The following is a 14,428-nucleotide window of genomic DNA, read 5'->3' on the forward strand; positions in this document are numbered from 1 at the left end:
CATCTTTTTAATTTCGCCTTCCGGTAAGCCTCGGGTTTCTCATCTGTTGATTGGGATAACAATCCTTAGAAGACTGTGTGAGAATTAAATGAGATAATTCATAACAAACATTTTTTTTACTTCTGTCCCATAGTAAATGTCCAGTAAATGGTCTCTATTAGAATTATTTTCTTAACACACTAGGATCTGTAAGTCATTTATGTCTCCACAGGGCCCAATACCAGCTGACACGTTCATTACCTGTTTGTTGAATGAATGAAGGAATGTATGCCCTTTAAGAATGAGACCCATGTTCCACTACTCTTCAAACACTTCCTTCCTTTGTCGCTGGTGTTGGGGATGGAACCCACGGCCTCCTGCATGCTAAGCACACTCTACCACTGAGCCGCACCCCCAGCCCCAAAGACTTCTTTTCTTGTCAACCACAGCAGCTCTGGGCTGGGAAGGCTGTCTCCTGAGCTCTGAGCCCACACCTCTGGCCAGCACTGAACTGGAGCTGAGGGCCTAAGGGAGCAAGAGCCCTCCACTCTCCCACACAATCGTTCTCTTGCCAGAAACCAGAGCCACCACTGAACCACAGATTTCTATCGCTCTACAGGAGCTTCCTGAATGGTCCCAGGATGGTGACTGGCTGCAGATGCTCCTTCTTCCTGGGGGTCGGGGGAGGTGGAGCAGCCTCGAGAAGGCAGAAAGAAAGTACCCTGGCCAGCACCAGCGGCCAGACAGCAGGGTCCCTGAGACCGAGGACGCGGAGAGTCTGCTGCTAGCTGTATTGCCAGCCTACTGCTTAGCGCCCCCACCCCAACCCTGACATTTCTTCTCTTCAGTAGCAACAGAAACAGGATGCAAGCTTTGAGGACAAAGGAAAGGGAGACAGGAGCGTGGATGTGGCACCCCACACACTCCAGTTCCATCCTCCCGGCAGGCCCTGTGCTGGGAGAGAGCTGACTTTTAAAAGAAAGTAATCTATTGACACATAATAATATTCGCACATATTTATGGGGTACACTGTGATGTTTCCGTACATGTACACACTGGGTAATCATCAAATTAGGGCAATTAGCATATTCATCACCTTAAACATTCACTGTGTCTTTGTTGTGGGAACATTCAAAATTCTCTTCCTGCTCTTTAAATTATACAAAAGATTATCGTTAATTTGCCTCCTTGTCCCTGTGTCCCCTCCCCAGTCACACAGGCGAACAAGTAAAAAATCTGTTGTGGCCCTAGACTGGGGACAGCACTCGAGACCAGGAGGCAGGATGCTTGAGTTCCAATCTTTCCTTTGCTACTCACTGGCTACGAGATTGTAGACAAGCTAAACTTTTGCTCTTGGAAACTCAGGATCCTCATCTGTAAATGGGTACCATTATTCATCTCGGAGCCTGGTGTGAGGATTAGCAGTGATATAAATGCATATGCAGTGATCTCAAATGTGCCATTATGACCAAAGATTATTACTTCACACATTCACGGGCCAAGGGATGCAAAAGGCCTGGTAGATCCCAGCCCTGGATTCACTCTTGCTAAAAATAAGAATTTTTCTCATTTCCTTAGCTTGGTCAGCAGAGTGGAGAGACCCTGGCAGATCCCAGAAGTCCAGGTCCCTCGGATTCCACGTACACGGAGCAATTTAAGAGGCAAACAAAACATGAAAAGCTACTTGGAATTAACAATGGTCCAGATGGTAATGGTAGTTTGAAGCAATAAAACATGATAAATAGCTTCCTGCTGCTACTCCTGATCAATTTCAATATTTAATAATTCCAATGCCACCCCACCCCCTCATCTGGCCCCCTCCATGGGATCCTGTGATGACACCCCACATTCAGCTCACAGAGCAATACTTCTTCACTTTCTGAGGGCGTCAGCAAAAAGTGACGCTGCTCTACTGTCACATGAGCCCACTTGGTCCTCGAAATGATAATTAATCTGCCTACTTCTCCTGCAGGCTGCTCATCTCCTGCCTCTCCTGGTTACCAGGGGAGGCTGCAAGGGGGATGACCTGAAGAGATGCAGAGGGAGCACTCACCTTGTGAACCCATGACTCTTGGTATGCCCTGACTTTTGCTTTTGAATTAAAGAAATGGGAGCAGCAGAGAACTCTGAGGTCATCTTACTCAAGGACAAATTAGTAGGAAGAAGTGACCCTGAAAGGAAGCCCAGGTGACCAGGTGTTTGAGTTTTATCCAGTAGCCATGCCCCTGAGCCTCAGTTTCTTTCTCTGTGCAATGGACACAATTAGACCTACCTTCAGGAGAACTCTAGCCCGGGCCACCCATGTAAAGTAACTGACAGTGTTTGGCATGTGGGAGATGGCCAATGACTGGCACTGGTAGCATCATTACCAAACACGAAGGCAAGTAGAAAATGACTTCTGAGCACCAGAACCCTGAAGGGAGGGCTGCATTGCTGGGGTCTGGAAGTTTCTGGCCCACATGGGTGTACGTCAGCACCAGCTGCCGGACAGTTCTTTCCTAGGATTCTCTCCATGTAGTGTCTACTAATGAGATCAACTGCTTTGCCTGGTCAGTGATAACTCCCAATGCTTTCCTAGTCACATGAGACCTCAGGGCAACTCCCGAGGGCAGGCATTGTTGGTGCCATTTTACAGTCAAGAACTTGAAACTAGGAGGTAAAATGACTTTGTTGGCAGGAGATGGCATGGTCACATCCAATCTGGATCTCTCAACCTTCCTCTGTGCCCCTCTTTCTCAGGGAGGCCAGTGGATGGAGGAGGGGCATGGTGCCAGGGGGCCGCTAGCTCATAGTCACCATGTGATCTCGGTCACCTGAACTGTGGTTTACTCATCTGTGAAATGAGGCTCATAATGCCTTCTGCACTGGGTCACAGGGACACTTAATGAGGAATGTGCATGAAAAGACTTTGCAGTTTTGTGATGAGCTGTACAAACATCAGTGACGGTCATTGAACCTTTTTAGAAGAACACCTTCTATGAAGGGAAAGATCAGAAGCTTGTCCACCGAAAGGTGGATTCTCCTATAGAGTCCTTTACCACACGGCACAGAGGGTCAAGGGCGGATTCTTGGGTGTGACATTCAAGGTTTCCCACCACCCCATCTCCACGTCTTCTCTCTTCCCTTTTTGCTCCATGCCATCTGAGCTGGTTGGAGTGGCCTGAGCTCAGTGGCCTCTCCTGTGTGTCCATGCTCAGGCTGGAACACCCCTGCCAAAGTGTCCGTCCCAACCCCGCACACTGGTTCATCCTGCACAGCCTCTAAGAGGCCTCCCTTGGCCCTCCCTGGATGAGGAGCTTCCTCATACCCTCTCTGGTCTTGTCTCCATCCCAGCCCATGTCCAATATGCCAGCTTCGTTTTCTCATCAGCCTGCCACCTCTGCAGTGAGCTCCTTCCTGGCGGGAACCAACTGCCCTCCTCTCCAGTCTCCCCGGGGCCTGGCAGCCCATGCTCCCCGAGTGTGTGCCGAGCAGCCCTCACACAGCTGGCGTGAAGCCTTATGCAAAGGCAAGGAACGCTAATGACAGAACCAGAACGGGTGGGTGGGGGCGCGTGCCACAGCCTTGGTAGCGAACAGCGCCCTGGAACTTAAATTTGGCTCCATTCCTGGAGTGAGATCTAGAGGGGGTCGGTCATCTCCCTCCTTCCCCCTTAATGAGAAGAGACGAAAGGCACGTGTCCCTCTGTATCTGTGGGCACTCCACAAGGAGGGGGTGAAGGATCATTAGGTACCTGAGTCCCGCTGGTCCAGGGTCATGGAGTTCCACCTCCTCGTGATGTCAATGTACAGAATATCCACGGCAGCCATGGACAAGCTGCTGCTGCTGAGCTTGCAGTTCCTGCCAGAGACGGGAGAGCAGATGCGTGATGGCCAGGCTGAAACCCACCCGCCCGCGTTTCCTCCAAGCCGGTTGTGGACTGAATATTTGTGTCCCCCCAAGATATGTAGGTTGAAATCCTATCACTCCAGCATGGTGGTATTAGGAAGTGGGACCTTTGGGGCCTGATTAGGTCACAAGGGTGGAGCCTTGTGGATGAGACTAGCGTCCCTGTAAGAAGAGACCTGAGAGAACTTGCTCCCTCAGGTGAGGATCCGTGGGCAAGCAGCCATTTGTAAGCTGGAAACCAGACTCACATCAGACACCCATCTGCAGGTACCATTAAAAAAATTTACTGGTGAATTATTATTACATAATAGTGGGATTCACTGTGAAACGTTTGTACGCGCACATAGTGTCATTTGGTCAATTTCATTCTCCAGTACCTTCTTGTCCCCCCTCCTTCCTTCCCTGAGCCCCTTCTTCTAGTACACTGGTCTCCCTTCTATTGTCTGAGGTCCCCTTTCATCCCCGTTTTTCTCTCTCTGTTCCACAAGTGAAAGAAAACATGACCCTCGACTTTCTGATTTCATTTAGCATTCTCCAGCTCCATCCATTTTCTTGCAAATGACACATTTTCATTCTTTATGGCTGAGCGAAACTCCACTGTGTGTATATTCCACACATTCTTTACCCATTCATCTGTTGATGGGCACTGAGGCTGGCTCCCTAAGTTGGCTACTGTGAATTGTGCTGCTATAAACACGGCTAGGCGCATATCGCTGCAGTATGCTGACTTTAGTTCTTTTGCATAAATACTGAGGGGTGGTACGGCTGGATCATATGGTGGTTCCCTGCCTAGTCTTTTGAGGAGCCTCCATATTGATCTCCATAGTGGTTGCGCTAGTTTCCAATCCTGACAGTGTGTAGTTGTCCCTTCATCCCTGCCTCCTCACCAGCATCGATTATTTGTATTCTTGATGACTGCCATTTTAATTGGAGCAAGATGAAATCTCAGTGTGTTTGGATTTGCATTTCCCTGATTGCTAAATATGTGGCATTTTTTCATATATTCTTGCTGTCTGCCAGCACCCTGACCTTGACTGCTCAGCCTCCAGACTGTGAGGAGTCAATTCTTGTTGTTCACACCACCCAGTCTACGGTGGTCATTTTTTGATGGCTACTCAAACTGACTGAGCTGATGATGTCTTTGCTCAGGGGTGTTCTGTGTCTGGAGCCAGTGACGAAGGGTGGGGGGCAGGGGCAGAGAAGACGGGAATGGAAGCTGGGGCTGGAGGTTGTGGGCTCCTCTAAGTGCAGCCACTGGGTTAGTTGGGGGCTAATGGGCTGGAAAGAGCAAGGACATCAGGATGGCAAGTCTCTAGCGGACTCCGGGCTCTGCCACTGGCAAACGTTCGGCCCTGTGTAAACCATTTCAACTCCCTCGCCTTTGAAACGGGCAGGCTTTGTTACAATCACCGTGTCATGCTGACCTTACACGCCACGTAGGCTGCTGCTGCTCTGAAAGGGGAACGGAAGGCCGTTTCAAAAAATAGCTCTGTGCCTGTGTCTCCATCTTCCTATCGATTAGTCCTTGGGCGTGCGTCACTGCCCCCTCCTGCTGGTGTCCAGGCGGCTGCCTGTGTCACGCTCAGATGACCCAGTGATGACAGCACGTCACTGGCACAGGCTGAAGCCATCGCTGTGGTCCAGAAGCAGTTCCCTGCTGGGTCCTCACCCGATGAGTCCCTGAGGCCAAATCTCCAGACAGGGGCTCAACGTTTCTGTACTTGGCCCATCTTAATCTGTCCCCAGAAGATTTTACAGAAGCCTTGAATCAGCCACACTAAGCCCCAGATTGATGGAGCAGAGTGGCACAGCCCCTGTGTGGGGCCCACGCGGCACAGACATAGCCAGAGCCCCCCTGATGCTCCATGCTCACAGGGAGCCATCGGGAAAGGTCAGGAGGGCGCCTTCAGCTCCCAGTTGTTCCTTGGTTCAGGTTCAGGGAAGCCAGAGTATAACCAGGTTTCTGGTCTGGTGTCAGCAGTGACGCTCCCTGCCTCAGCCACAGAAGGGGAGTTTATAATCCTCCTTCCTCCAACTTTTTGGGAATCTGGAAATGGGGGGCACAGCTTGGCCTACTGAAAGGAGCACGGCTTGGGCATCAGGCGATCAGTATTTAAATCCTAGCTCTGCTGCCTTTTCTAGCTGCCTAACTGTGGGCAATTTCCCTAACCCTCCCTGGTACCTTCGTTTCCTGGTCTCTAAAATAAAGATCATAATACCTGCCCACGTGGCTAAGGGGAGGGAGTGGCTGGCACCAGCAGGCCACAGCACCGTTGGTTGCCTTCTTGATGTCTCTCCCCCTTTCCCTTTTCCTCTCCTAGAGCCAGAACCCCCTGGTCCGGCAGGCCACGTGAGGCTGACCTTTCAGGGGGTGACCCTGCCCACTCTGGAGCAATGGAACTTGCAGGTCTAAGAATCTGGGTCAGAGGGCCCTTGTTCTCTGTCCAGACCAGAGGCAGCCCCTGGCTTGACCAGTGTACCACGCTGCTGGACAGGATCATGCCCCAGAAAGGCTGGATTAGCCCAGGATCCTGGGAGCCAAATTCTGGGCTCTGGTTGGGTTGGCTGAGCCACAATCAATGCTGCTTTCAACTTTTCAAATGCATCCCCGTCAGTTGCTCCAGCTAATGATAAAGTGCTCCTCTGAGCTCGCATTTGTCTTCACCCCCGTGTGAACAGCTCCCTTAGGAAGTCACATGGGGGAGATGACTGGCAAGCAGCACTGGGCATCCAGGGGTTGGTCTCCAAACCAACCCCACCTCCCACAGTGGTGGCTGGGAGCATGCCCAGGACAGTGCCCCGGGGAGCCTTGTGCTCCTATGCACTGGCACCCTCGCTTGCCTGCTTCGTCCCTTCCTCTCTTCCCACATGTCACATTTCCAAGGCCATCAATTCACATCCTGCTTCCTCCCAGGCTCCCACTCCGTATTTCAATCACAAGTCACCGCAGCAGACTTCAAAGCACATCAGAGCGCAGTTATTGAGCCCCAGTAACAACATGTCAGTGGACGCGGAGCTTTTCACGTCACCTGTCACCGAGATGGCTATCTCTACTGGGTTCTGCAAGGGCGGAGGTTCCAGTCTCTCCCGGGGTAATATAACAAACTGCTCTGCTAATTTCCAAAGCTTCATTAGGAAAGGGCCACAGGTCGTCCCCAATTATCATATCCATGTCCTCTGGGCTCTTCTCTCTGACGCAGGACAGGAGACTGCCAGGCTTGCTCTGTGGGTTAATGGAGTATAAAAAGGGAAACTAAACTGACCACTGTATATAGTCATTTTTTTCTGACAGGAAGAAAATAGAAGTGTCAAACCTTTAGCAGGAGCCGTAATTTACCAAAGAGAATTCTTCAGTTATCCCCTTTCCAAGGTAACTCATCCCCTCTCAGGGATGCCTGCAAACACAGTTGATTGCAACATTGCAGGCAGGACGGCGGAAGGAGGGGTCCAGGCTGGCTGCAGTAGCCAGGGAATGCTGTAAGGGAATTTTGGTTCTGGAGGCACCGTCTGTGTGTCAGCCCCTTTCCTGCCTGTGAGCTCTTGGAGTCTTTACACTCATTCTATGAGGCGGGTATTCCTGATCCCATCTCAGTGAAGGTAAGCTGAGGTACAGGAGAAGGGACAGAATCCGCCCAAGATGGTGAGGTTTCCTTAGAGGATCTAATAGTGGGTTTGGGTGCTGCGGGGAGGTAGCCCAGCCAGGGACCCGAGGGCTGGAGTCTCCAGCGCACTCCTGCTGGGGAGCTCTGAGACAGAAGGTGGGGGTAGTAGGGAGAAGACAACCAAAGTCCCATAGAGACAGGTCCTCTGGTCACTAAAGAATGGACTCAAACAGGGAATGACTTTAAGGGAAAGATGTCAAGACTTTGGAATGACTTTTCAATCCACCCATAGACTCAATTACAGAATTTGGGCTTTGCTCCTACCTACAGGTGAGTATTGTGGGCCCAGTGAGCAGGGCAGAGATGGATGGATACCACCATCAGAAGGGAGAGGTGATCTCAGAGTGCAGGGTGAAAACGCAAAGGCTGAGAAGCCCCTAATCATGGAGAACAGTTTTCCCTTATGTCCTGGGATGCAGTTCTTTAAATGACTCATGAGCAGAAGGAGAAATTCTTCAGTGGAAGAGAAATACAGGAAATATGGTTGCAGGAGAAGCCAGAAAAATTCCTGGGAAGGATAGGCTATAAATGACCTTGGAAAACACGAGCTTCAGAGTCAAAGGTCCATGAGTTTGAATCTTGGCTTTGCTGTGTGACCTTGAGAAAGGAATGGGAGCCTTCCTTGCAGGTATAGCGAGGAGACTCACCACTGCGGACCCTTTTAAGGACTACTCAGGGCCTGGTACACACCGGGAAGTGGCAGTTTGCCTCCCTCCTCTTTGATTAGAACCAGTTTGAAGAAATGATTTATTTTTGTTTGGTTGGGGGTCTGTTTTATTTTTCAGAATCCAAAGAATCTGGGTACATACGATTGGAGAAAATCACAAATCATTCAAGTTCATTAGGAGCCAAGCATAGGAAGATTTGAAATGATCATCCCCATTTCCTCTTAACAAGTACTGACATCTCATGGGAAATTTAGGATCCAACTTTTTTTACTCCATAAAATCCTATTTATAGAATTTCTTTTGTGTTCATCTTTCTCTGTGGAAAAAAAAGAAGCTTTTTGTTTGTTTGTTTTCTGGAGAGGTTTCTATAAGGGAAAAGCTAACAAATTGTCAATATTTATTTTAAAAAGCCAAGACAAAACACATATCTAAACACGGGGTAGGGGGAGGGAATAAGACAACTCTCATTTAAAATGTACGCCTTTTTAAAAGCCATAGCTACCCCAGGCTCAGAATCCCATGGTATTGCTGGAAAGGGGTCATCAAGAAAGGGGAGATTTTTCAAGGTCACAGAGGAATTAATGACATAGGGAAGCAAGGCCCCTTACACTTCTATTCTAGAACATTCTAATGCACCATGTTGCCTCTCAGAGAATAAAACCCCTTACAGCTACCTATTAGGAAGCATGTTAATGTCTCCTTATGATAAAAGCGAGTAGAAGGGGAAAAGGGAAAGAGAAAAAAACGTCCTCTAATTCAAAGGGAGACCCAGGATCAGAAGCCCGCAGGGTGACAGGCGAGATTTCAAAGCTGAACAGCCCCGTGTGAAGCGAAGGCTCCAGGTGCAGGGGGCGCTGCTACATGTCCTAGAAATAAACCCGGTTTGGGCAAACGGTTGAATCCCCCGGCTGCCTTCACCGGAAAATGCAGCATCTGCAAATTGATGTCAGCTTCCAACGTTTGGAAAAATGTTCTTTGTGAATTACATCGGATGCCCCTCCAAATCAGTGTTCCAGTGGAAAGAGGGTCACAAAAACACATTTCTCTGAAAGAAAGCTGTCAGGTTGAAGAATCAATTAGATAATTTCCATTTCCCAGAGAAAGAGAAGCCTTCACACCCCAGGAATTATTAGTAGGTAAATTTCAGAAAAAAGTTAGAACAGGAGGCACTAAATTCGTGCTAATACGTGCTACTATTAAGTGCCTCCCAAGGAAATGACATGAAAAGCTGGTTAGACAGACGTAAGTCTAGACAAGGGAATGATGGTTCGTTATTTCTCATTTCTTGGTGAAAAAGAAAAATAGAATGTGGCCAGGCTGGCATTAGCATAATTCACTCTGAAAACTGCTGATCTATGCAGCACATTATGAGAGATGGACACTGAAAATAAATTCAGTCGGACTGTTTATTATTTGCTTCCCTGTCTGCAAGCAACTTGGGGAGAAAGAGTGGGTAGCACAGATGAAAGCCAAGTTCAGCTTCTGCCATTTGTGTGGGAGCTATGAAAGGAGCATGCACCTCGCCGGGGAGACGCCTTTTTCAAAGTGCTCCCGAGAAGGGCACTGGTTCGACTTAACATATGGCATAAATACTATTAATTCACAATGAAGCAGAGTCTAAACCAAAGTGGGAAGAAAAGAGAACCGTTGTTAGGGGGAGAAGATGCTTGTTGTTAAGTCTCACCAGCAAGATGGCACCTGCCCAGATAAATCTGAGAGTAGAGATTCTCGCCTTTTACCATTGAGTTGCTGCTGGGATTTCTTGGTACATTTTAAAAAGAAAAGTCTCCTATCAGTTTGCGCTATTTTGTCTACTTCTTGCCCCCATCCTTGGTTGTGACAGACACTAGATGGCGGGGAGGGGGCCTCGTTGCCGGGTCCGTCTGTTCTGGTGGCTCCTGTCCCCACCTGAAGACACCCTGTTTCATTCTCCTGTTCACTGCAGCTCCTACTAATGGCCTTGGCCACAGATTGCAAATGACGGCTGCAGGACCTAATAGTCTCTAACGTCACACAAATCGGCTTCTCGTGCAAATTTTCTTAATTATGGAGAACAAAGGGAAGGAAATCAGAAAGCCTATTACAGAGAGGCAGATTTGTAGTGATATTTTCAACCTCACCCCCCGCTCCATTCCAAGAGCCGTTTGGTTAGGCCTCTTCTTTGCTTTGGACCAGTCTCGATTCTGTTTTCTCTACAACGCTGTGTACTAACGAAGCAGCCCTCCTACCAGGTCCTCCTTGGCTCTCAGACTGCAAGTTAACTACTGATGGCCTCTATGGGCAGTCATGCCTTAACTAAATCCACAGAGTATTTAAAATTATTTTTTGAATTGCCAACTTTAACCTTTATATATATTGAGATTTTACAACAAAATTAGTGTGTTCATCTTCTTTTGAAAAACCCAAAGTTCTGGTGACAATAGACCTGGGGATAATGGCGCTTCCCTTAGGCCTGCACCCAGCTGCCCAGCCCTGCCCTCCCCACCCTTTCACAAGTAGCTCGCTTATGGCTACTCACTCTGGCTACCCCTGCCGGCAGCTGCGATTCCCAGGGCAAGCTGTTTTTCCTCCCCCCTAGTCCTATACTGCAGTAGAATTTTATTAGGATTGAAGAGGACGCTTTCCAGGCCTACTGTGGGTCCCTGCATGCTTCCCCAGGGCCCGAGTGCCCTCCTGACCAGGTTAGCCTGGATGATAAGCTTCTGACTTCCACACCTGGGTCACACCTGCAGTCCTTTTTCCGGCTATTTCTCCTGCCTGCATTGTGTGCATCTCCCCCTCACAGCCCAGAAGACTCCCCTGTATAGCTGCCCAGACTCTGTCTCCCCTGGATTCCACCAGGTGGACAAGGATTCCCCTTTCTCACTCCTCACCCTCTGATCCCAGCCCCGCTGGGGAGACCTCACACCCTGCCCAGACTCTGCCAAAGGATTGCACGGAGTTATTTACTGGTCATGGGCCTCTGTTAGACTGGGATCCTCTGGGACAGGCAGGGTTCTCAGTCTCTCTCTGAATGCCCAGTGGCTTTCAGGTGCTCAAGGAGAGGTGGAGACAGGGTAGATCTTGCAGGGCCAGGGTTTCACCCGGAGCCAAGAAGCTACCTCTTCATTCTTTCTGGCTTTGAACTGGGACTTTTGTGCAATGGGGCAGCGACTAGGGAGGGGCCAGGAAGTTCCTGCCTTGGCTCCAGAAGGGCAGCAGCGGTATCACGCAAGAGAAGAATCCTAGCTCGCCCAGCCTCATGGTCTGCCTGGGTCCCTGTGTCTTTCCACAGTGCCTCAAGAGGCTAATGATCTGTGTCCTTGTCTCTGAGCTATTTCTCTATGTTCCAGGGCCCAAGAATCACGAAGGAGAGGGACTGTCTACTTCTTTTTCTCTGTAATGGGATAACAGTATGCACAGTTAGAAAAGGTCTATTTTCCTGGATCCCTATGCAACTGGCCAATAAGATGGACAGTAGAAGTCACTGGATATGATTTCCAGGAAAGATTTTAAAGGGGTCTAATTCATCTGGCAGAGACCTTTGCTCTTTCTCCCTTCTTTCTGCCTGGAACTCGCTATGATGACTGGACTTCAAGCAGCCATACTGTGACCATAAGGCAACCCTGATAGGTCTCTTTTGGTGAAAATCAAATGCATTTCCTAAATGAGTCAGAGGGCATCATGTTAAGTTAAGCATTTTTAGGGCAATTAGTTAATGTGCCTTTTTTGAAAATTTCCACAGCTTAAGACAATTCTAAGTCTCCCATTTAACAAGCAGCTCCCATGAAAGAGGCATCGGGTAGGGTGCTCTCTGTATATTATCTCCCAACCTCGTGGCAACTGTGCAAGGCAGAAATGATCATCTCCATTTTGCAGCTGAGGAATTGAGACTCAGAAAACAAGGGATTTGCCCAAAGCCACACAGCTATTAAGTAACATGCTCCATTCAGACTGTCTGACCCCAAATCCAGGCAGGGTCCTTTGACTTTCCTTCCCCTAACATCTCCCACCTCCCAGATGAACACAAAGTCCTTCTCAAAATCACCCTGCAAATGCTGCTTCAGGTTGCCTCAATGGCAAAGATCGCTGCCAGTGTCTGTGTTTATCACTCTATGAAGAAAATCAGAAAGGGCTACTTAGAATCGTAAGCTTTATCTGGAGAAAACCTCTGGCAAAAATAGTTTCTGACCCAAGGCTTCTAATTCTTTGCTTTAGTGAATAAACTGTGAAAAGTGTGACTCTGAGGTACAAGCTGGAAATATTAAACCAATGACAAGAGAATGGCAGCTACACTGAGGGTCCTCAGAGACCTTTTTTGAAGTGCATGTGCTATTATTAGTGGTCAATGAGCGATTTCCTGTTGAAGCCAAGGCCCGGCTACTGGACAGGTCCAGGGTAATATGTTTGGCCATACTTAATGGTGGGAACCTACTTTGCACCTGACTCTGTGCAGGACCCCGTTTGTGTGTGTGTGTGTGTGTGTGTGTGTGTGTGTGAATTTACATAAAATACACACATTTTCATGGAATTCGTTGAACATTGTAGGAAGAAATCAACACTTATTGCTCACTGACCACACACTACGTGTTTCTGTGCACCCTTAACTATCTCACTCACACACACAATCTTAGGGCATAGGCGGCTTCAACCCCATTTTACGGGACATACAGGAGAAAGTCCTGGGAGGCTCAGGAAGGGTCGGAACCCGCCCTAGGGTTACACAGCCAAAGTGCTTCTATATTGCCCCAAAGTGCCCCATGGGGTAGAGGCCAATTAATGAGTAATCTTGGGAAAACGAGAGGCAATTTCTCACTTGGCAGGCTGCAGTAAGAATACTTCTTTGTTATCATATGTTTTATCTTTAAAATTTATGCAAATTTTGTATTATGCTCTATAATATAACCATGTTATTTTTATACTAGAACAAATGTATTAAATTATTTATTGGCTGAATTATTTAGCTTTTCCCTCCTGAAATTGACACTTTGGAAGGCTGTGCTTTGTTGCTTTGCTGTGGCTTTGTGAATACTGAACCCACAGACGTGCACCCCGGGGAGAACCCCAGATTAAGATGCACAAGGTCTGCCTGACTCCAAGGGGCAATTATTAATGTGGTTTTGGTGTGTCCCCCACCAAGAGTTCATGTGTGGGATGTGTGGTCCTCTGTGTGATGGTGTTGAGGTGGAGGGACCTTTAAGAAGTGGGGCCTAATGGCAGGTCCTTAGGTCATTGGGGGCTGTCATCAAAGGTAGCTCTTGTGGGACCCTGAATTTGTTCTTGGCAGAGCAAGTTGTTATAAGAATGAACCTGACCTATGAATTGCTCTCTAGTTTCCTGTCTGCAGGTGATCTCTTTCTCCTGCATGGATTCCTGTCATGACACCATCTGCCATTAGGCCCTCACCAGAGATCACACCAATGGGATCACCTGATCTTGGCCTTTTCACCTCTAAAACAAGCTAAATAAACCTCTTTTCTTTATAAAGTTACCCAGCGCCAGGCATTTTGTTTTAGTAATGAAAACCAGGCTAATATAACAGAACACAATTGTTTTTAACCAGGAACCTAAGGTTGTGAATGCTGTCACATAACATTTGTTAATTCATTCAACAAATAAAAGGTCACTATGTTCCAGGCTCAGTGCTAGCCAGTAGGTCAATCCAACCTCAAGTGGGGTACTGATCCAGCACCACAGTCTCCCAGGAGCAGTGGGAGAGATTTGACCAGCCAGATGTGAGACTGGACTCCACCCTACTCAAAGCCCAAGAGGAAGCTCAACTCACTGACCTTATGAAGGTACGAAAGCCGGTTGGTCCCAACTTCATTGTCCCCCTGATTCCCAGGAACCGGATAAACAAATTTGCCATCCTGTCCACCAGGCGCAGGTAGTTGAACTGCTTTGCGTACTTGGGGAACACCTGCTTGAGGCAAATGGAGGGCAGGTGGGCTTCAGGACTGGAGTCTGGGGCCAGGTCACTGTCCAGAGAGTCTTCCTTTCTGGCCACTGGTTTTTGGAGCTGCTGATACCTGAAGTACACAAGGAATTCATGATAAATATATATACAGCTCTCTCCCTGCAAGTTCGCCTTGGCTTTAGACCTACAATGACCTCAGGAAACCAGTATCATCACTATCTTTATTTTGCAGACCAGAAAACTGACCTCTGAGAAGTGACCTGCCCAGGCTCACCTAGCTTGTGTGTACTGGGGTTTGAACCCAGGGCAGAGACTGAACACCACCTCCATTCTGC

At 48.5% G+C, this 14,428-nt stretch overlaps 1 protein-coding gene across 5 annotated transcripts in view; it reads right to left on the minus strand.

Moving 5' to 3' along the window:
- Positions 1 to 14,428, minus strand: part of Ttll11 (tubulin tyrosine ligase like 11) — a 239,708-nt gene that overhangs the window by 35,244 nt on the left and 190,036 nt on the right. For 3 of the 5 annotated variants that reach the window (XM_058581687.1, XM_058581689.1, XM_058581690.1), the window contains 2 exons: positions 13,966 to 14,205; positions 3,713 to 3,819 (listed from right to left, as the gene is read on the minus strand). In XM_058581687.1, coding sequence (XP_058437670.1) covers positions 3,713 to 3,819; positions 13,966 to 14,205 — 347 coding nt within the window. Of the gene's footprint in view, positions 1 to 3,712; positions 3,820 to 13,965; positions 14,206 to 14,428 lie in introns of those variants that run through there. The other 2 variants (XM_058581688.1, XR_009227434.1) reach the window with 2 other exon arrangements.

This window comes from Marmota monax, unplaced genomic scaffold (assembly GCF_021218885.2).
Source record: "Marmota monax isolate L192 unplaced genomic scaffold, Marmota_monax_Labrador192_F-V1.1 WCK01_AAM20220418_F8-fsc00020, whole genome shotgun sequence".
Taxonomy (NCBI): Eukaryota; Metazoa; Chordata; class Mammalia; order Rodentia; family Sciuridae; genus Marmota; species Marmota monax.